Below are 22,997 nucleotides of genomic sequence, written 5' to 3'. Positions count from 1 at the left end.
CTCAGAAAGCAGCAAGACCAATAACTACACAACAGTCAGAATCATTATAGAATAGGAGACCATTCAGCCCATCATTTCTGCAACTATTCTATTCCCTGGTGCCAGTCTCTCGCCATTTCCCTGCACACCATTGCAATGCAAATAACCATCCAATGCCCCTCCTGAATGCGTCTTGAAACTTGTCTCAGGGAAGTTCTCTCTCTGTTTGACTTTGAAGGGCTGAGCCATTGTCCACAAAGGATTGTGGGCCTCTCTCTTCATCATAGAATCCCTACGGTGCAGAAAGAGGCCATTCAGCCCATCGGGTCCAGACCGAGCTTCCAAAGAACATCCCAACCAGACCTACCGCCCCACCTTATCCCTGTAACCCTGCATGTGACGCATGGCCAATCCACCTTGCCTACACATCCCTGGACACTAGGGGCAATTTCCCATGGTCAGTCCACCTCACTCGCACACCTTTGGACTGTGGGAGGAAATTGGAGCACCTAGAGGAAACCCACGCAGACATGGGAGAATGTGCAAACTCCACACAGTCACCTGAGGGTGGAATCGAACCCAGGTCCCTGGTGCTGTGTGGCAGCAATGCTAACCACAAACATGAAGGTCTCTCCTTCTCCATCTAAGTGTGGTGACCCTCAGATTAAGCCAAAACCAGTTGTCTTTTTTCTGGTAAGAGAGCAGCCCAATGTTGCCCTGACCATCCTCGCACATTCAGTGCCAAAGACTGTGAAAGAGCACGGTGGTAAGTAGTCTTGCTTGTTCCCCGACCTTCCCCAACCCCACATTCAGAGAGAACTGTCGGGTGCTTAAGGGCTGGGAGAAACCTGGCCTCGGTTACGGCACAGCTAACACCCAAGAAAATTGAAAGGAAGACTTAATTTCAATCAGACTTAAGTCTTCCCTCTTGGAACTGTCCAAAAGCACTTTGACATACAATGAATTGCTTTGTCATGTTTGGATGTGATTGTTCTCACGTTAGTGAATGTGATCCAACTAAATCCCACAGGCAGAGATAGGGCCAACAGCAGATTAACCTGCTTTAGGTGAAGGTTAGTTTGACAGACGGATTCTTGATGCTATTGGATATTCTGGGATGGGCTCTCATTTACACGTAAAGGGAGATCAGCTGACGGGATATATTTAGCAGTTACACAGACCTGAAACACAAATGAAGAGTGTTGTTCAAACTCAGCAGGTCTGGCAGCATCTGTAAAGAGAGAAACAGAGTTAATCATTCAAGTCTGGGTGTGACTCTTCTCCAGAACCTGGATCTGCTTGGAAAGAAAGAAAATTGGGAATATCCAGTAAGAATGCAAGCACCTCAGAAATTGGGATAGGATTATGCCATTCATCCCATTGAGCCTGCTGTAAAGTAGTGGCTGATATCATTATGGTCTGCACTCCACTTCCTTTCCTGCCCCCTACATAACCCTTGACATACCTCGGAATTAAAAATCTGTCCAACTCAGTCTTGAATATACAGGAAACGTGTTGAATTGGAGATGGAAGGGCTGAACGGCCTCTTCCTGTTCTGATTTGCTCTGTTTCTGTGTAACACAGGCCAATCAGCCCATTAATTAGCCTCCATCCCTCAATGACCCAGTCTCCACCACACTGTCCAAGGAAGTAGAGCTGGGCATCTTCCTGTTCAATGTGAATATACCATAAAGGAGAAAGCAAGGGGAGGATGTTGTACTTTGGTGAGGTGAAGTAGTCTGAAAAGTAGCGTGGAGCGTAAAGACCAGCACATACCGGTTGGGCTGAATGGCCCTTTCTGTGTTGTTAACCTCAAATAGTTACATGTCAAGGTAGTGCTTTGTGGCCAGATACTATGAAAGCTGGTGAGTCGCGTTTGACCAGTACCCCTCAGGGAGAGAAACATTGGCCTCTCTACTCTGTACGCTATTACCCTGCAATATCATGTGGTTGACACTTCCTGCCTTTGAATTGATCATTGCAGGTTGTTTCACAGATGGCCAAGTAAAAATAGAGAGGGGAGCGGGTGCCATTGGCTGGGCCAGTATCTGTTACCCATCTCCAACTGCTCTGGAGAGACAGCCGTTTGAGTGCAGCTCTGTCAGCATTTAGCCTCTTCCCAGTCCATTCTGAAATTTGGCATTTGAGATTCCCCTTTATGTGGACACTTGCAATGTTGTTAGGGAGGGATGTGTAGGACTTTGACCCACTCACACCAGAGAAAGAGCATCTCACAACAAAGGGTCACACATTTAGGACAGAGATGAGGAGAAATGTTTTTCTCTCAGAGGGTTGTGGGTCTGTGGAGTTCTTTACCACACAGGGGCTGGGTCATTAAATAATATTCAAAGTTGAGACAGATTTTTAATCAGTAAGCGAATTAAGGGTCACAGGGAAAAGGCAGGAAAGTGAAGTTGAGGATAGTCAGACCAGCCATGATCTCATTGAATGCCAGGGCTGATTCGATGGACTGAACGGCCTACTTCTGCCCCTGTATCTAATGGCTTCATTCTTCTCACCAGAATGAATAACTTCACCGATCTCTGAATTGAACTTCACCTGCCACTTGCCTGCTCAATCTGCCTGACTGTGTCCTCTTCACACCCAGCATATTCTCCTCACAGTCCACGGCGTACTGGTCCATCTGCGGTCTTAGAATTCTGCTCTGCATATCAGAACCTGACTCACTATTATAGGCCAGGCATCAGGAACATCCACACATCAGCCGCTGGGGGACAATAGCATACATCGTCTTCCAATTCAAAGCGCAACCATTCTCTGTTTCCTGTCAATAGACAATAGGTGCAGGAGTAGGCCATTCGGCCCTTCGAGCCAGCACCACCATTCATTATGATCATGGCTGATCATCCACAATCAGTATCCTGTTCGTGCCTTATCCCCATAACCCTTAATTCCACTATCCATCTCTTTCTTGAAAGTATCCAGAGACTTGGACTCCACAGCCTCCTGGGGCAGACCATTCCATACACCCACCACTCTCTGAGTGAAGGAGTTTCTCCACAACTCTGTTCTAAATGGGTCTTCCCCTTCTTGTCATTTAGTTAATTTCATCTCATCGTTGGCACTGTCCATTTCATTCCTTTGGATGTAAATTTCTTACCTGACACTTGATAAAATGCCTTTTGGAAGTCAATATACATCAACCACGTTATCCCCATCAAACCTTTCTGTTACCTCATCTTAAAACTCAGCTAACGTTTGTTAGCCCCCTTGATCAAGGGAGGTGACTTGACATGGTTTGGTTTGAAGAGGTTCTCAGTATCAGTGAGACCTAACATCCACATAGGCCTCTCCCCTCATTGTTATAGCTGAGAAAAAGAGAATCAACGAATCTCTACGGTTCAGAAAGAGGCCATTCAGCCCATCAAGTGTGTACCGACCCACCAAACAGTATCCTGCATAGATCCACTGCATCTCTGTAAATCAAAGGAAATAATCCAAACAACATAAATGAAGACACCATAATTATCTCATAACCAATTAGAAGGCAATGTGAACATTGTTTTCCCTATTCTGAGATTATCACTAGAGTCAGAGAGTCATAGAGATGTACAGCATGGAAACAGACCGTTCGGTCCAACCCGTCCATGCCGACCAGTTATCCCAACCCAATCTAGTCCCACCTGCCAGCGCCCAGCCCATATCCCTCCAAACCCTTCCTATTCATATACCCATTCAAATGCCTCTTAAATGTTGCAATTGTCCCAGCCTCCACCACTTCCTCTGGCAGCTCATTCCATACACGTACCACCCTCTGACCAATTAAGGAAAGCATACCAAATGCCTTCTTCACTATCCTCTCTACCTGCAACTCCACTTTCAAGGAGCTATGAACCAACACTTCAAGGTCTCTTTGTTCATTGATCACAGAATAACCCACTCCACCCCTAATTCCTTAATCTCACCTTCTCTCCATATCTCTCAATCCCACCTCCCCACCTTCTCCCTATATCCCCCAATCCCACTTCCCTACCTTCTCCCTGTATCTCTCATTCTCACTTTCTCACTGTCTCCCTTTCGGTGACACATTAAACCTAGGTCCTCAGTTGTGCAATCTCAAGGAGCAGAACGATCCTGCAGCTGCTATTTCAAGGAAGAATTGCTGAGTTCTCTCTTTGTGACTATATATTATCCCTCAGCCAAAGTCGATCTGTTACTGACACATGGTTGTTTCTGGGAGCTTGCTTTTGGTTGGGCCAACATTACAGCATTCGCTACACCTCAGAATCACTTCACTGGCAAGAAAATGCCTCGTGATGTCGTGAGACTGTGAAAGGTGCTATACAAATGCAACTTCTTCCCTTTCGAGGGGCTCAAACAGCAACCAGAACAGGAAATGCCGCATTGGCTCCCAGTCAAGTGACATTTCTGTTTTTAAAATTCAAATCCTTGGTTTCAAATCCCTCTGTGGCCTCTCTCTCTCTGTCTCTCTCACTGCAATCCCCTTCTATTCTACAAGCCTCTGAGATCTCTGTGCGCTTTCAGATTTGGCCTTTTGTGCATCTCCGATTTTAATCAGTCCACAAGAAGCTGATTAAAGGTTAATGACTTGGGCCAATGCCATGCACTGAAAGATCTGTGCAGTGTTATCATATACAAGCACATGGGAGAACGTTTAAACGTTTCAATAGAACGCCGAGTCACATTCCCATCCATCCATTCATACCTAATGACTGAAAATGGTTCATTGGGAATACAAGCAAGCTGCCAACTGTATTCAGGCAAGAAATGACTATGTTCAGAGAATTCCATCCCATTGGAATGTGAGTTTATCTATTTAATTAAGGTTGTGCCCATTTCAATGAGTTGGCCCAGGCTCTCTCTAACTGCTGTCCATTCAAGTAAACTCTTTATCAACTGGTTTAACATGGCTGGGTCAGTACGGAGCCTGTGAGAGGCAGATGCAGAAATCCGATTACTTTGTGAGCACTGATAGTCCGAGGATGCACGCTCCAAGTTTAATTTCCACCTTCGCTTTTTAAAACAACTCTATGCATGGGATTGCTGGCTGGGCCCAGCATTTATTGCCCGTCCCTAGTTGCCCCTTGAGAAGGTGGGGATGAGTTGCCTTTTTGAACCAGGCAAAAGTGAGGACTGCAGATGCTGGAAACCAGAGTCCAGACTTGAGTGGTGCTGGAAAAGCACAGCAGGTCAGGCAGCATCCGAGGAGCAGGAAAATCGACATTTTGGGCAAAAGCCCTTCATCAGGAAATTAGGCTTTTGCCCGAAACATCGATTTTCCTGGTCCTCGGATGCTGCCTGACCTGCTGTGCTTTTCCAGCACCACTCTGATCTAAACACTGCCTTCTTGAACCGCTCCAGTCCACCTGCTGTGGGTTGACCTACAATGCCCTTAGGGAGGGAATTCCAGGATTTTGACCCAGCGACAGTGAAGGAACAACGATATATTTCCAAGTCAGGATGGTGTGTGGCTTGGAGGTGAATTATCTAGGCAACATTCTTGCTTTCTTTTAACCGGGGAGGGCAGGAAGAGAAAGCTTATCATGGGAGGTCTCGCAATCTGATTGGGTCCTCGTCTCAACTCTAAACTAACTGCAGCAACAATTCACATTCCTTCCAGGACAGTGTTGCAACATTCCACAACCTATTTTCCAGTCTGAGAGCTCAAGCGAACAGGCAACAGGGAGCTAGGTTAGGAGAGATGGGATGGGACCTACAACAACTACTTACATTTGTATCGCCTGTTGAAAGAGATTTAAGGAAAGAATTCCAGAGCTTAGCAGTCCAGGCAGTTGAAGGCATGACCACCAATGATTAAAATCAAGGATGCTCAAGAGGTTAGATTCAGCTGAGTGCAGAGGTGTTTGAGGATTGTGGAGTCGAGCCAAGATAGGGAATGCTGAGTCAATAATAGAGAGAGGTTTGTAAAACACAGATGAAAATTTGAAAACTGAGGTGTTGCTGGACCAAGGTCAGAGACAGAAAAAACTGCAACTGCTGGAATCCAAGGTAGACAAGCTGGAGGCTGGGAGAACACAGCAAGGCAGGCAGCATCAGGAGGTGGAGAAGTCACTGTTTCGGGACTGGGGGTGAGTGTAAGGTGACAGTAACAGGGAGTAATGGGTGTGTGACACTTGGTATGCGTTTGGACAGGGAGTGTAGTTTTGGATGAGTTTGGGTTTATAGACAATGCTATACAAATTAATAACTGACGTACATCATTCAGCTCTTCAAGCTTGCTTTACCACTCAAGAATATCGTTTTGAATTCTGCACTCCCATCTGTACTGATAGCTGTCAGTTCACCTGCCAGATGCAATCTGTGTGGCTCAGCCTGAGAAATGTTCAATGGCCCTACACCCAACATTTTCTGAGGGAGAGTCACACACAACCCTCTGAGACAAAATACTTCTCCTCACCTCTATCCTAAAAAAGAAACTCCTGGTTTTCAAAGATGTGTAATGACCAGTCAGGAATGCATTGGTATGGTCACGTCTGGAGGGAATAAAAGCATAAGTGAATGTTTCAGCAGTTGATGAGGTTACCAATGTAATTGGGCTGTTAGTCAGTATAGACCAGTGTATGTGGCACACACTGAGAGGTTAAAGAAATTCTTGCATTGTAACAGTAATCACAATTTAAGTAAGCATTTCATGATCTGTTTTGGATTGGACTGAAATTAGGAAAAGTATAAAACCGTAAGATGTAGGAGCCAATTTAGGCCATTCGGCCCATCGAGTCTGCTGTACCTTTCAATCATTGTTTCTCAACCCCATTCTCCTGCCTCCTCCCTATAACCCCTGGCCCCCTCACTAATCAAGAACCTCTCTGTCTTAAATACACTCAATGACTTTTAGTCTCCACAGCCCTCTATGGCAATGAGTTCCACAGATTCCCCACGCCCCCGGCTGAAGAAATTCCTCCTCATCTAAGTTCTAAAGGGTTGTCCCTTCACTCTGAGGCTGTGCCGTCGGATCCTAGTCTCTCCTACTGGTGGAAACATCTTCTCCATGTCCACTCAGTCCAGTCCTCTCAGGATTCTATAAGTTTCAATCAGATCCCCCTCATCCTTCTAAACTCCATCGAGTACAGATCCAGAGTCTTCACCCCATCCTCATATGACAAGCCCTTCATTACCGGGATCATTCTTGTGAATCTCCTCTAGACCCTTCCAAGGCCAGCACACCCTTCCTTCGATACAGGGCCCAAAGCTGCTCACAATATTCCAAATATTCTGACCAGTGCTGTATGCAATCTCAGCAGTACATCTTTGTTGTTGTATTTTTTGGTGCTATGGAAATGCAAGCCTCTCCTGATGGTTACCTCTCGGGCCATATCAATAGTGACATGAAAGATGGTGACAGCTAAGGAAGCTGATGAAAACTCAACAGCCTATACCCACCCTTTCGGAGCCCCTTGTCTGAGTCCTTAGCTTCCTCTCCTACCCAATGCCCTGTCCACAACACAACCATCCTTCCCTTACCTCAATGCCTTATCTTGGCTCATGCGCAAACCCATTACCCACCCCTATTACTCCTGACTGAATACCTTACCCATGACCCCTGACCTCTCCCCAACTTACACCCGTCTCCAACAATAACATCTCCTTCTATAATCCCCCAAACCATCCTGATGCTCCCATTGCCAATTCAAACTCTGCCTCTATCTCCAACTTAAGCCCCATACTGAACTCTCCCTAACACCAACCTAAACCCTCTGTCTCCTCCCATAATTACCTGAAAATACCCAAAAAATCCACCAAACATGTAACCCAAAGCCCTGTCCACATCCCTACCCAGAGTCCCTTCTGCTCCTATCCTGACTGCTCCCATGGTGCCTTGGGCCCAGGTCCTACAATGTTTCTCCAAAATACCCCCATGACCCAACCCAGAGCACCCACCCCTGCTACCCACCCCTCCCTGCTCCCCCACCCTCTCCCCTTCCTTGGTCTCCCCCCCCCACCTCTCCACTCCTCACTCCCCCGACCTCCCCCCCACTCTCCCCCTGCTCTCCCCTCCCAACTCACACTCCCCTCCCCTTTCCCCCTTCCCGCTCCCCCGCTCCCCTCCCTGCTCCCACTCCCCGTCCCCACTCCCCGTGTCCACTCCCCTTGCCTGCTTCCCCACTCCTCCTGCCCACTTCCCCTCCCCCCTGCTCCCCCTACCCTCTCCCCCTCCTCTCTACCCCTCCCCTTCCCCGCTCCCCCCTACCCTCTCCCCCTGCCCATTCCCCCACCCTCCTCCCTGCTCCCAGCCAGTGCCAGTCCTTGAGCTGTGTGTCTGTGTTGTACCCTGTCAGATCCGCGGCGGGAAGCTGATGATCACCAACACTCGGAAGAGCGACGCAGGCAAGTACGTCTGCGTTGGCACCAACATGGTGGGCGAGCGGGAGAGCGAGGTGGCCGAGTTGACCGTTCTGGGTGAGTGTGAACACTGCAGTCTGGGTATCCGAACCTGGACATTTATATCTGGGTCAGGAGGTCAACCCCTTCTGAAGAGACGCAGTGGGGATGGAAGCGGGAGAAGGGGGTACAGGAAGGGTGGATTGTCAAAGTCCCTTGAAGGAGTGTTGAGGAGAGCTGTGCCTAAAGGATGGGTTCTGTTACTCTTTTTAACCTCTGGATACCAATATCTTTAGAATAAAGTAGCCAGGTATATATATACTGCCCTGCTCTTTGTCTCCATCTCATTATCACAGATTTGCTGATAACTCATTTTCTCTCAGCTCAATACAATGATATGTTAACAACCTGCTTTCCATTCTCTCCACACACACAGCACCTGGCCAGCTGAGTGCTTACAGCAATTATTTTTGGCACCATAAAAAGCATTTCGTGGAATGAAGACAGCACTGGAAGACCCAGCATTTATTGCCCATCACTAGTGACAGAGTCAGAGAGTCATACAGCACGGAAACAGACCCTTCGGTCCAACCTGTCCATGCCAGACAGATTTCCCAAACTAAACCACTCCAATTTGCCTACTTTTGGCCCATTTCCCTCTAATCATGTACCTGTCCAAATGATTTCTAAATGTTGTAACTGTACCTGCATCTACCACTTCCTCTGGCAGAATTTTCCACATACTCGCACCACGCTCTATCTGAAAAAGTTGCCCCTTGGTCCGTTTTAAATTCTTCCCCTCTCACCTTAAACCTATGCCGTCTGGTTTTGGAATCCCCCAACCTGGAGAAAAGACCTTTACTCCTCACATTTTCCAAGCTTCTGATGATTTTATAAACGTCCAGTTGCCCCTTGAAGGTGGGGGGTGAGCTGCCTTCTTGATCCGCTGCAGTCCATGTGCTGTGGGTTGACCCACAATGCCCTGAGGGAGGAAATTCCAGAATTTTGACAAGTCAAGACGGTGAGGGGCTCAGAGGGGAACTTGCAGGGGGTGGTGTTCCCATGTATTGGCTGCCCTTGTCCTTCTCGATGGAAGTGGTCGTGCATTTGGAAGGTGCTGCCTGAGGAACATGACACCAGAGATAGGAGCTTGTCACCAGTAAGAAAGTCTGAACAGGTCTGGGATTCTTTTCTTCAGCAGGGTTCAGTTTAAGGGGTAATCTGATGGAGTTCTTCATAATAAAGTCACATTATATTCATGCAGCGAAACAAAAACAAAAGACTGCACATGCTGAGAATCTAAAGGGAAAAACTGAAACTCTTGGAGAAAGTCAGCAGGTTTGACAGTATCTGAGGAGAGAAAGAGAAAAACAGAGTTAATGTTTCAGATTCTGCAACTTTTTCCAGGAAGGATGGAGCCGGTCAGTAGGGAGCAGAGTTTGGATTTGGGACGGAAAACGACGGCTTCAGTCTTTCCGAGATTTAGCTGAAGGAAGTTCCTGCTCATCCAGCAGAGGATGTTGGGGGGGAGCAGTTTGTTCCATCACTGAGAGTGGAGGAGGGAGAGAGGGGGTGCTGAGTGAGAGCTGGGGGTCCTCAATGTATGTTTACAGACCAACCCTGTCCCCTCAGATAATGTCACCATGGATCAACATGTAGATGTGAAATAGGAGAGGGTTAGAGATAGATCCTTTCTAGGACTCTATAGATGGGAAGGAAGATGGAGAGGTAGGACAGGTCAAGAGGGTGCTGCTGACTTGGAGGGTTGGATCTGGGATGAGGTAGGGGTGTGGGGAGATTTGGGAACTGGTGAATTCAATGTCGAGGCTCTGTGGTTCTAGCCTCCCAAGGTGGAAGATGAGGTGTTCTTCCTCCAAGCTTAATCTTTCCTTCCTGGTGGTGGTGCCAAGGTCTGTTCACGGTACTCCAGGTGGGGGAGTACCACCGCTCCAATCATCCACCATTCCAGGTTAATGTTCTGGGAATATTTCGCCATGGAGGATGGTGAAATTAAAATTCGATAAAAATATGGAATAAAAAGCTAAATGTAATAGTAACCATGGTTTTAAAATGTCACCTGGGTCACCAATGTCCTTCAGGGAAGGAAATCATTACCTTGTCTGGCTTACTTACATGTAACTCCAGATGCACAGAAATAGGGATGACTCTTAACTGCCCTCCGGGCAATTAGGGATAGATAAGAATTTATAGAATCATGCAATCAAACAGCGCAGCCCATCGACACAGGACAAACACCTAGCCTTCAATTTTATCCCATTTAACAGCACTTGGCCCGTAATCTTGAATGTTATGACATGCCAAGTGCTCATCCAGGTATTTTTTAAAGGATATGAGACCATTTGTCTTTACCACCCTCCCAGGCTGCACATTCCAGACTGTCACCGCCCTTTGGGTAAAAAGGCTTTCCCTCACATCCCCCCCAACTCTCCTGCCCCTCACCTTGAACCTTTGACCCCTTGTGACTGACCCTTCAACTAAGCAAACAGCTACTCCTTATCCATCTGTCCATGTCCCTCACAATCTTGTACACCTCAGTCTTGATCTGTAAATATAAATGAGAATAATGGCAGACCCCATTCTCATGAAACAATATATTAAAAAATTAATGACCCATGGTTTGGTCTCCGCAATAATTACAATCATCTTCCCTCTGTCTACCTCATTGAATCCCTACAGAATTCACCTCTAGAAGTCATTGAGACATAAATATATATGCTATGGAAACAGACCATTCGTTCCAACTCCTCTGTACTGACCAGACATCCCTAATTAACCTAAGCCCATTTGCCAGCACATGACCCATATCCCTCCAAACCCTTCCTATTCATATACCCATCCAGATGCCTCTTAAATGTTGTAATTGTACCAGCCTCCAACACTTCCTCTGGCAGCTCATTCCATACACATACCACCCTCTACGCGAAAAAGCTGCCCCTTAGGTCTCTTTTATATCTTTCCCCTCTCACCCTAAACCTATGCCCTCTAATTCTGGACTCCCCCACTCCAGGGAAAAGACTTTGTCTATTTATCCTATCCACGCCCCTCATAATTTTGTAAACCTCTATAAGGTCACCCCTCAGCCTCTGACGCTCCAGGGAAAACAGCCCCAGCCTGTTCAGCCTCTCCCTATAGATCAAATCCTCCAACCCTGGCAACATCCTTGTAAATCTTTTCTGAACCCTTTCAAGTTTTACAACATCTTTCCGATAGGAAGGAGACCAGAATTGCACACAATATTCCAACAGTGGCCTAACCAATGTCCTGTACAGCCGCAACATGACCTCCCAACTCCTGTACTCAATACTCTGACCAATAAAGGAAAGCATACCAAACGCTTTCTTCACTATCCTATCTACCTGCGACTCCACTTTCAAGGAACTAAAACATTAAGCCTCTCGGTTCTCACTGTGACCTGCTGAGTGGATGGTTCAGTTTTGATTTGGAGCTGTCTGTGGTAGTTTGGAGAATGCTTTCTCGGCTCTGATGCTGTGTCTGTTCTCTCCCCAGAGCGCCCATCCTTTGTGAAGAAGCCAAGTAGTCAGGTCCAGCTGGTGGATGAGACGGTTGAGTTTAAGTGTGAGGCGCGGGGAGACCCCACTCCGACAGTACATTGGAGGAAGGAGGACGGCTTGTTGCCAAAAAGCAGGTACAGGAGCAGCTTCCAACAGGACTACCATGGCTATCGATAACACCAGGAGGCAGTGCTCTCACTACTCTCGGCAAGGAGAACCACAGAAGGAATTCAAACTTTCATTGCTATAACGCCTGACTCAACCTCACCATATCCCTAAGTCCTTTAATGCCAATGAAGTACTGTCTGAATTCTAGTCATTGTCAGAATGCAGAAAGCACAGCACAGCAAGCTCCCATAAACAACAACGTCATAATGACCAAACTGGCTGCTGAGGGTAAACCAAGTGAAAACTCCACACTCTAATTTATCTCAGAGAGCAAACATTGACACTATTCAATCTCCCATCTTCAAAACTACATCCTCTGACAGTGCGGCACTCCCTCAGTACTGAACGTCTGAAAGTTGAGCATTCCCTGAGTACTGACTCTCTGACAGTGCGACAGTCCCTCAGTACTGAACCTCCAGCACTCCTTCATTACTGACCCTCTGACAGTGCGGCCCTCCCTTAGGACTGAATCTCTGACAGTGCAGCACTCCCTCAGTACTGACCCTCTGACAGTGCAGCACTCCCTCAGTACTGACTCTCTGACAGTGCGGCACTCCCTCAGTACTGATCCTCTGACAGTGCGACACTCCCCCAGTACTGATCCTCTGACAGTGCAGCACTCCCTCAGTACTGACTCTCTGATAGTGAGGCACTCCCTCAATACTGACCCTCTGACAGTGCAGCACTCCCTCAGTACTGACCCTCTGACAGTGCAGAAATCTTCTAACATGATGTGTATAAACCTCTTAAGGACGAGGTAATAATTAGTGTGTCTGTGTTTAAATTGGTTTCGGTTTTCGGAACAGGATAGAATGAGAAAGTTGGTACTGTTCTCCTTGGAGGTGAGATGGCTGAGAGGACATTTGATAGAGGTTTTCAAAATCCCAAGTGGTTGGCCAGATCAGATCGGGAGAAGCTCTTCCTGCTTATGAAAGGGACAAGAGTGAGAGGGACACAGATGAAAAGTTTTGTGAAAATGAAGCACAGGTGATGCTCAGCAAGCAGTTAGTGTCTGGAGTGCACTGCCTGGAAAAGTGGTGAAGGCATCTTCAAATGAGGCATTCAAGAGGGACAAAGGATAGTTATTTGGATTGGAGTAGGGTGCAGGGAGATGGGAAAGTCAGGAGATTTGTACTAAGGGATAGACCTGTGCAGACGCAATGCAATGATTAGCCTTCCTGTGTACTGTAATAATCCTTTGATTCTGTGATCCCTCATGGACCCCCCTCTCTCTGAGAGAATGAGAGTGGAACTGGGCTACGTATTGTCCATTGCAGTCTGCCTTCACCTCAGGGGTGGTTTCAGCAGACCTGGAGAACTGCGAGCTATCCCTTTGTTTAAAAGGAGTGCAAATGTACTACAGGAGTGGGAAAACTTCTCCAAACAATATTTTAGTTCTGGGCATGTTCCTGGAGAGCAGTGATGAACTCTTCACCCTATCCATCCCCTATCCATCCAATCTTCTCCCCCAACACATTCTCCATCCAATTCTTCCACCTGCTGAATAGGGTATCATTGAGTCAAACAGCACGGAAACAGACCCTTTGGTCCAACCAGTCCATGCCAATCATGTACTCAAACTAAACTAGTCCCACCTGCCTGCTCCTGGCCCATAACCCTCCAAAACCTTCCTGTTCATCTGCCCATCTAAATGCCTTTTAAATCGAGCTGTCCCTGCATCTACCACTCCCGCTGACAGCTCATTCCAAAAACACACCACCCTCTGTGCAAAAATGTTTCCCTCCATGTCCTTTTCAAATCTTTCTGCTCTCATTTTAAAAATGTGCCCCCTAGTTTTAAACACCCCCACCATAAGGAAAAGATTCTTGTCATTCACCCTATCTATGCCCCTTATGATTTCATAAACCTCTTCAGGTCATCCCTCAAACTCCTACGCTCCAGTGAAAAAAGTCCCAGCCTATCCAGCCTCTCCCTCTGATTCCCAGCAACATTCTCGTAACTCTTTTCTGAACCCACTCAAGCTTAATAAAATTCGTCCTATAGCAGGGCGACTGGAACTGCACGCAGTATTCTAAAAGTGGCCTCACCAACGTCCTGTACAACCTCAATATGACGTCCCACTCCTCTACTCATTGATCTGAGCAATGAAGGCAAGCGTGCTAAATGCCTTCTTAACCATCTGTGACACAACTTTCAAAGAATTATGTAGCTGAACCCCTAAGTCTCTCTGTTTTACCACACTACCCTGGTCCTACTATTAATTGTATGAGTGCTTCCCTTGTTTGCTTTACTAAAATGCAATACCAACGTGTCCCTTGGCAATGAGAGGTACTGTAGGAATGTATTGTACTTCATCGTCTCTGTTGATTTTCTCCAGCCTCTCTGATCTGTCTCTCATCTGCTCAACAGGTCCGAGGTCCAAAGAGGCAATACGTTGGTCATTCGACATGTCACAGCAGCTGACGTGGGCACCTACACATGTGTGGCCGAGAACATGGTGGGGAAAACTGAGACTTCGGTCACACTGACGGTGCACGGTGAGTACGGTACAGCAGTCTCCTAAAGCCATCAGACTGAGAGAGGGAACGTGGGAGCACAAAGCAATAAAGAGAGAGACAGAAGGTGACAGACTTGACTCCGAGCAAGGGGGCGAGGGGGTGAGTGAGAAGGAACTGGGAGTGCTGACTGAGGAAGTCACAAAGAGAGCAAGGAACAGATAGAAAGGCCGAAGGAATAAGGGATACTGAGAAAAGAGAGGCTAATAGGGCAGAAAGAGAGAGACAAACTGAGAGGAAGCTGCAGAAAAACGTGAGTGCATGGGGGTGAGAGCGCAAGAGAGGGACAGAAAGGACAGCTGGAAAGAAAAGCTGATCGGGGGAAGGGAGAGAGAGTGATAACCAGCGAGGGAGACCACAGCAGAGGAGGGAAGAGAGGGAGAGGAAGAGAGAGCGCAAAGAAGGGTTGAGAGAGAGAAAGCAATGGAGGGGCAGCAGGAGAAGAGACGGTGGAGAACTGAGAGAGACACACTTATACAGAGTGTGAGAGTGTAGGAAAGCATCAGAAAAACAAACACAGGCACATACACAGACATACATACACACACATACAAACACAGGCACACACACAGACAACTACACATACACATACAAACACAGGCACACACAGACACACACAACACAGGCACGCACATAGACATATATGCACACACATACAAACACAAGCACACACAGGTACACACAGAGACATATACGTGCACATGCAAACACAGGCACACACACACACAGATATATGCACACACACATGCAAACACAGCGCACACAGACATATATACACACATACAAACACAGGCACACATAGAGATATATAGACACACGCATATACAAGCACAGGCACACACGGAGAAAATATACACACAAATACTCACACGCATGCAAACACAGGCATGCACACAGACACATACACACACCACACATACAAACACAGGCACACACACATATACACACACATAATCACACACACAGATATACACACACATACAAACACAGGCACACAGACATGTGCATGCACACACCACACACACACACACACACACACACACAGGCACACACACAGACATATACACACACACATATAAACACAGGCACGCATACAGATATATACACATATACACTCAGACACAAGCACAGACACATGCACAGATATACACACATGCACCCATTGCTGGACACCACATGTATGAACTTATATGCACACACATACACTACACACATATACACACATGTACAGTCACACCCAGATACACTCACGCATACAAAAACTCAGATGTTTCCACTCAAGACTACACTCACTCACACACACACGCACACACGTGCACACGGACTCATGCATACACACTCAGACATACACACACACATGCACGTGTACACTCAGGCAGACACACACATGTATACTCAGGCACGCACACACACAGCAGAGGGAGAACCGGGCTGATTTCTAAACTATTGTAACTTTGCTTCAGTATTTGCTGATAGAAGTTGAGATTCCTATCTGTGGCAGTCTGAGTCTGGCTACAAACCTCTCATCTTTCTATCCTGTAATCAACTACTTATCGCAGATACTAATCAGCTCTGATTGTAGGTGTGATCTCATTCAGTAACCACGCAAGACTCTCAGCATTCTGCCCGGCTCTTTCAGTCTCTGTTTGTGTGCATGTCTGCTGGCATGTGCTTCTGTGTGTTTCTGCATGCAGGTGTCTCAGGAACAAAAAGGACGACAATTATAGCCTGTCACAACTGAAGGACATCTCAAAGTGTTTTATAGCCAAAGAAGAACTATATGACCACACTGTAGTGTAGAATATGATGCAGCCACAGTGCACTCAGCAAGTTCCCACAACATTGCAATGTGCCAAAGACCAGACTAACAGTTTCTGTGAAGTTGCTGGAAGGGTCATCATTGGCTAAACCATAAGGGAGGAAGAAAGTGAAATATGACAGGTGTTGGAAATCTCAAAGTAGAGAATGCAGGAACTGCTCAGTTGATCAGGCAGCATCAGTGGAAAGGCGATGCCCGATGGTATTGTCGTGAGATTATTAATCCAGAAACTCAACTAGTGTTCTGGGACCCAGGTTCGAATCCTGTGACAGCTGACGGTTGAATTTGAATTCAATAAAAAAAGTTCTGGAGTGAAGAAACTGTTATTGGCAAAAAAAACCCATCTGGTTCATCAATGTCCTTTCGGGAAGGAAACTGCCATCCTTACCTGGTCTGGCCTATATGTGACTCCAGGCACACAGCAACATTGTTGACTCTTAGCTGCCCTCTGAAATGGCCCAGCAAGCCATTGAGTACAAAGCCAACTAGGGATGGGCATTGAATGCTGGTCAGTTAGTGACATTCACATCGCACAAGTGAAACAGCAACTGAGTGGGCGGCACAGTGGTTAGCACTGCTGCCTCAGAGCATCAGGGTCCCAGGTTCAATTCTACCCTCGGGGGGACTGTGTGACATTTACACATTCTCCTTGTGCTAGAAGTTTCCTCTGGGTGCTCCAGTTTCTTCCCACCGTTCAACAACGTTAGGTGGATTGGCCATGGGAAATGCAGTGTTACGGGGATGGGGTCGGGAGGTGGGTCTGGGTGGGATGCTCTTCGGAGGGTTGGTGCAGACTTGATGGGCCGAATGGCCTCTATCTGTGCTGTACGGAATCTATGAATCATGTTGAATATGACTCTGGGCGGGGAAAGAAGTGGTCTTAATGTGTGGTGGGAGGGCCAAAGAAGTGTGGAACGTTGATGCTCAATGTCTGTAAGATAGAAGCTAGAACGGCAGACAATGGGAGCACCCCGCGCCCCCACCCCGAGCACCAGTTTCGGGACCATATCAGTATTAGCCCTGACCTGTCATGGTTCTAGCCTTTGTCTGCTTTAGCATTCCAGATCAAGGGGCAATATTCCAATTTCTGATTAAGCATTTTCCAGACTTTTGGACTCATCAATGAGTTTAGCAATTTCAGAGCATCAGCTCTCAAGCCTTTGTTTTACTGTGTGCTGGTCTGAATCTCATTTTTCATGCTGCTTCATTCAAACAGAGGCCCTCATGATTCTGCCACAAACACTTACTCTGGAAGAATGCTTTGTTCCTTTATTACAGCTTTACCTTTCCATCCATCAGGCAGTGCTGTCGTGGAAATGTCCATGAGCTGGTAATGCAAAGTCCCAACTAAAGTCCGAGTCATGTGGGTTCAAATCCCACCATGGTGAAACTTAAATCAATCTGGGATCAGAAAGTTAGCCTAATGATGACCACTATCAAATATAAAAACTCATCTGCTTCATGAGGGAAGTCTCCCTCATGGGAGGCTGATGAGTAAGGTGAGGGCCCAAGGTGTTGGTACTGGTATGGATTGAGGATTGGCTGTCTGACAGAGGCACAGAGTTGGGATAAAAGGCTTTTTTTCGGAATGACAGCCGGTGACAAGTGGGGTCCGCAGGGTTCAGTGTTGGGGCCGCAGTTGTTCACTTTTATATATTAATGATCTGGATAAAGTGACTGGGGGCATTCTGGCGAAGTTCGCCGATGATACGAAGTTAGGTGGACAGGCAGGTAGTTCTGAGGAAGTGGGGAGGCTGTAGAAGGATTTAGGGCAGTTTAGGAGAGTGATCAAGGAAATGGCTGATAAAATTCAACATGAGTAAATGCACTTTGAGGTCTTGCACTTTGGAAAAAAGAACACGGACTATTTTCTAAACAGTAAGAAAACTCATAAAGCCAAACTACAAAGGGATCTGGGAGTGCTAGTCCAGGATTCTCTAAAGGTTAACTTGCAGGTTAAGTCCATGGTGAAGAAAGCAAATGTAATGTTGTCATTTATCTCAAGAGGATTGGAATATAAAAGCAGCAGTGTGCTTCTGAGACTTTATAAAGCTCTAGTTAGGCTCCATTTAGAATATTGTGTCCAATTTTGAGCCCCACACCTCAGCGTGTCCTGCAGAGATTCACACGAATGATCCCTGGAATGGTAGGCCTAACATACGATAAATGGCTGAGGATCATGGGATTGTATTCATTAGAGTTTAAAAGGTTGAGGGGAGATCTAATAGAAACTTACAAGATAATGCATGGCTTAGAAAGGATGGACGCTGGGAATTTGTTTCCATCAGGTGGAGATACTAGGACCTGTGGGCACAGCCTCAGAATTAGAGGGGCCAATTTAGAAAGGAAATGAGGAGATATATCTTCAGCCAGAGTGTGGTAGGCCTGTGGAATTCATTGCCACAGAGCACAGTGGAGGTCGGAATGTTAAATGTCTTCAGGGCAAAGATTGATGAATTCTTAATCTTGCAAGGAATTAAGGGATACAGGGAGAGTGCTGGTAAGTGGTGTTGAAATGCCCATCAGCCATGATTAAATGGTGGAGTGGACTCAATAGGCCGAATGGCCTTACTTCTACTCCTATGTCTTATGATCTTATGGAAATCTGGTGGCCGGCAGGTGACCCCCAACCCTTTGCTTTCCCTTTTGGTCTTCCTTTCCTCTCCACAGCATAAGTCCCATCACAATTCTACCTGCAGGGGCAGACCTCTCATCCAGAAGGTGGCACCACTGACAATGCAGCACTTCTGTTGTACTTTCCACAGCAGGATGTTGAACCCACAATGTCTGTCTGTAGTGTGTGCATAGTGTGCATGGGCCTGTCTGTCTATTCTGTGTGCGTGTGTGTGTCTACTCTGTGGTAACCTTCTTCACTGTCCACCACACCAACAATTTTGGTGTCATCTGCAAACTTACTAACTATACCTTCAATGCTCACATCCAAATCATTTATATAAATAAAGAAAAGTAATGGACCCAGCATCGATTCTTATGGCACACCACTGGTCACAGGCTTCCAATCTGAAAAACAGCCCTCCACCACCACACTCTGTCTTCTACCTTTGAGCCAGTTCTGTATCCAAATGGCTAGTTCTCCCTGTATTCCATGAGATCCAACCTTGATAACCAGTCTCCCAAGAGGAACCTTGTCGAACACCTTACTGAAGTCCATATAGATCGCATCCACAGCTCTGCCCTTATCCATCCTCTTTGTTACTTAGAGTCATAGAGTCATAGAGATGTACAGCATGGAAACAGACCCTTTGGTCCAACCTGTCCATGCCGACCAGATATCCCAACTCAATCTAGTCCCACCTGCCAGCACCCGGCCCATATCCCTCCAAACCCTTCCTATTCATTTACCCATCCAAATGCCTCTTAAATGTTGCAATTGTACCAGCCTCCACCACTTCCTCTGGCAGCTCAATCCATACACGTACCACCCTCTGCGTGAAAAAGTTGCCCCTTAGGTCTCTTTTATATCTTTCCCCTCTCACCCTAAACCTGTGCCCTCTAGTTCTGGACTCCCCAACCCCAGGGAAAAAAACTGCCTATTTACCCTATCCATGCCCCTCATAATTTTGTAAACCTCTATAAGGTCACCCCTCAGCCTCCGACGCTCCAGGGAAAACAGCCCCAGCCTGTTCAGCCTCCCCCTGTAGCTCAGATTCTCCAACCCTGGCAACATCCTTGTAAATCTTTTCTGCACCCTTTCATGTTTCACAACATCTTTCCGATAGGAAGGAGACCAGAATTGCACACAATATTCCAACAGTGGTCTAACCAATGTCCTGTACAGCTGCAACATGACCTCCCAACTCCTGTACTCAATACTCTGACCAATAAAGGAAAGCATACCAAATGCCTTCTTCATTATCCTATCTACCTGCAACTCCACTTTCAAGGAGCTATGAACCTGCACTCCAAGGACTCTTTGTTCAGCAACACTCCCGAGGACCTTACCATTAAGTGTATAAGTCCTGCTAAGATTTGCTTTCCCAAAATGCAGCACCTTGCATTTATCGGAATTAAACTCCATCTGCCACTTCTCAGTCCATTGGCCCATCTGGTCCAGATCCTGTTGTAATCTGAGGTAACTCTCTTCGCTGTCCACTACACCTCCAATTTTGGTGTCATCTGCAAACTTACTAACTGTACCTCTTATGCTCGCATCCAAATCATTTATGAAAATGACGAAAAGTAGAGGGCCCAGCACCGATCCTTGTGGAACTCCACTGGTCACAGACCTCCAGTCTGAAAAACAACCCTCCACCATCACCTTCTGTCTTCTACCTTTGAGCCAGTTCTGTATCTAAATGGCTAGTTCTCCCTATATTCCATGAGATCTAACCTTGATAATCAGTCTCCCATAGGGAACCTTGTCGAATGCCTTACTGAAGTCCATATAGATCACATCTACTGCTCTGCCCTCATCAATCTTCTTTGTTAATTAATCAAAAAACTCAATCAAGTTTGTGAGACATGATTTCCCATGCACAAAGCCATGTTGACTATCCTGAATCAGTCCTTGCCTTTCCAAATACATGTACATCCTGTCCCTCAGGATTCCCTCGAACAACTTGCCCACCACTGAGGTCAGGTCCACTGGTCTATAGCTCCCTGGCTTGTCCTAACCACCCTTCCTCAACAGTGGCACCACATTTGCCAACCTCCAGTCTTCTGGCACCTCACCTGTGACTATCGATGATACAAATATCTCAGCAAGAGGCCCAGCAATCACTTCTCTAGCTTCCCACAGAGTTCTCAGGTACCCTGATCAGGTCCTGGGGATTTATCCACCTTTAACCGTTTCAAGACATCCAGCACTTCCTCCTCTGTAATCTGGACATTTTGCAAAATGTCACCATCTATTTCCCTACAGTCTTTATCTTCCATATCCTTTTCCGCAGTAAATACTGATGCAAAATATTCATTTAGTATCTCCCCCATTTTCTGTGGCTCCACACGGTGGGGCACGGTGGCACAGTGGTTAGCACTGCTGCCTCACAGCACCGGAGACCCGGGTTCAATTCCCACCTTGGGCGACTGTCTGTGTGGAGTTTGCACATTCTCCCCGTGTCTGCATGGGTTTCCTCCGGGTGCTCCGGTTTCCTCCCACAGTTCAAAGATGTGCAGGTTAGGTGAATTGGCCATGCTAAATTGCCCGTAGTGTTAGGTAAGGGGTTGATGTAGGGGTATGGGTGGGTAAGCTTCGGCGGGGCGGTGTGGACTTGTTGGGCTGAAGGGCCTGTTTCCACACTGTAAGTAATCTAATCTAAAAAGACCGTCTTGCTGATCTTTGAGGGGCACTATTCTCTCCCTAGTTACCCTTTTGTCATTAATATATTTGTAAAACCCCTTTGGAGTCTCCTTAACTCTATTTGCCAAAGCTATCTCATGTCCCCGTTCTGCCCTCCTGATTTCCCTCTTAAGTATACTCTTACTGCCTTTATACTCTTCTAAGGATTCACTTGATCTCTCCTGTCTATACCTGACACATGCTTCTTTCTTTTTCTTAACCAAACCTTCAATTTCTTTAGTCATCCAGCAATCCCTGTACCTACCAGCCTTCTCTTTCACCCTGACAGGAATATACTTTCTCTGGATTCTTGTTATCTCATTTCTGAAGGCTTCCCATTTTCCAGCCGTCCCTTTACCTATGAACATCTGCCTCCAATCAGCTTTTGAAAGTTCTTGCCTAATACCGTCAAAATTGGCTTTTCTCCAATTTAGAACTTCAACTTTTAGATCTGGTCTATCCTTTTCTATCACTATTTTAAAACGAATACAATTATGGTCGCTCGCCCCAAAGTGCTCCCCCACTGACACCTCAGTCACCTGCCCTGCCTTATTTCCCAAAAGTAGGTCAAGTTTTGCACATTCTCTAGTAGGTACATCCACTTACTGAATCAGAAAATTGTCTTGTACGCACTTAAGAAATTCCTCTCCATCGAAACCTTTAACACTATGGCAGTCCCAGTCGATGTTTGGAAAGTTAAAATCCCCTACCATAGCCACCCTATTATTCTTACTGATAGCTGAGATCTCCTTACAAGTTTGTTTCTCAATTTCCCTCTGACTATTGGGGGGTCTATAATATAATCCCAATGAGGTGATCATCCCTTTCTTATTTCTCAGTTCCACCTAAATAACTTCCCTGGATGTATTTCCAGGAATATACTCCTTCAAAAAACTCAATCAAGTACATGGTACATGATTTCCCACACACAAAGCCATGTTGACTATCCCTAATCAGTCCTTGCCTTTTCAAATACATGTACATCCTGTCCCTCAGGATTCTCTCCAACAATTTGCCCACCACCGAGGTCAGGCTCACTGGTCTATAGTTCCCTGGCTTGTCCTTACCACCTTTCTTAAATAGTGGCACCACGTTAGCCAATCTCCAATCTTCCAGTACCTGACTATTAATGATACAAAAATATCTGAGCAAGGGGCCCAGCAATCACTTCCCTAGCTTCCCATAGAGTTCTAGTGTACACTTAAACAGGTCCTGGGGATTTATCCACTTTTATGCATTTAAAGACATCCAGAACCTCCTCCTCTGTAATATGAACATTTTCCAAGATCTCACCACTAATAGTGGGCCTAGAATAGAAAGAAAAAATACAGCGCAGTACAGGCCCTTCGGCCCTCGATGTT

The 22,997-nt window shown here is 46.5% G+C and overlaps 1 protein-coding gene across 5 annotated transcripts in view; it reads left to right on the top strand.

The window, feature by feature from the left end:
• The window catches only part of robo1 (roundabout, axon guidance receptor, homolog 1 (Drosophila)), a 682,199-nt gene that overhangs the window by 554,080 nt on the left and 105,122 nt on the right, over positions 1 to 22,997 (top strand). For all 5 annotated transcript variants that reach the window (XM_072585788.1, XM_072585789.1, XM_072585790.1 and 2 more), the window contains 3 exons: positions 8,259 to 8,379; positions 11,830 to 11,968; positions 14,373 to 14,500. In XM_072585788.1, coding sequence (XP_072441889.1) covers positions 8,259 to 8,379; positions 11,830 to 11,968; positions 14,373 to 14,500 — 388 coding nt within the window. The remainder of the gene's footprint in view (positions 1 to 8,258; positions 8,380 to 11,829; positions 11,969 to 14,372; positions 14,501 to 22,997) is intronic.

Source organism: Chiloscyllium punctatum, chromosome 15, assembly GCF_047496795.1.
Source record: "Chiloscyllium punctatum isolate Juve2018m chromosome 15, sChiPun1.3, whole genome shotgun sequence".
Taxonomy (NCBI): domain Eukaryota; kingdom Metazoa; phylum Chordata; class Chondrichthyes; order Orectolobiformes; family Hemiscylliidae; genus Chiloscyllium; species Chiloscyllium punctatum.
This window is presented reverse-complemented; position numbering and strand designations above follow the sequence as displayed.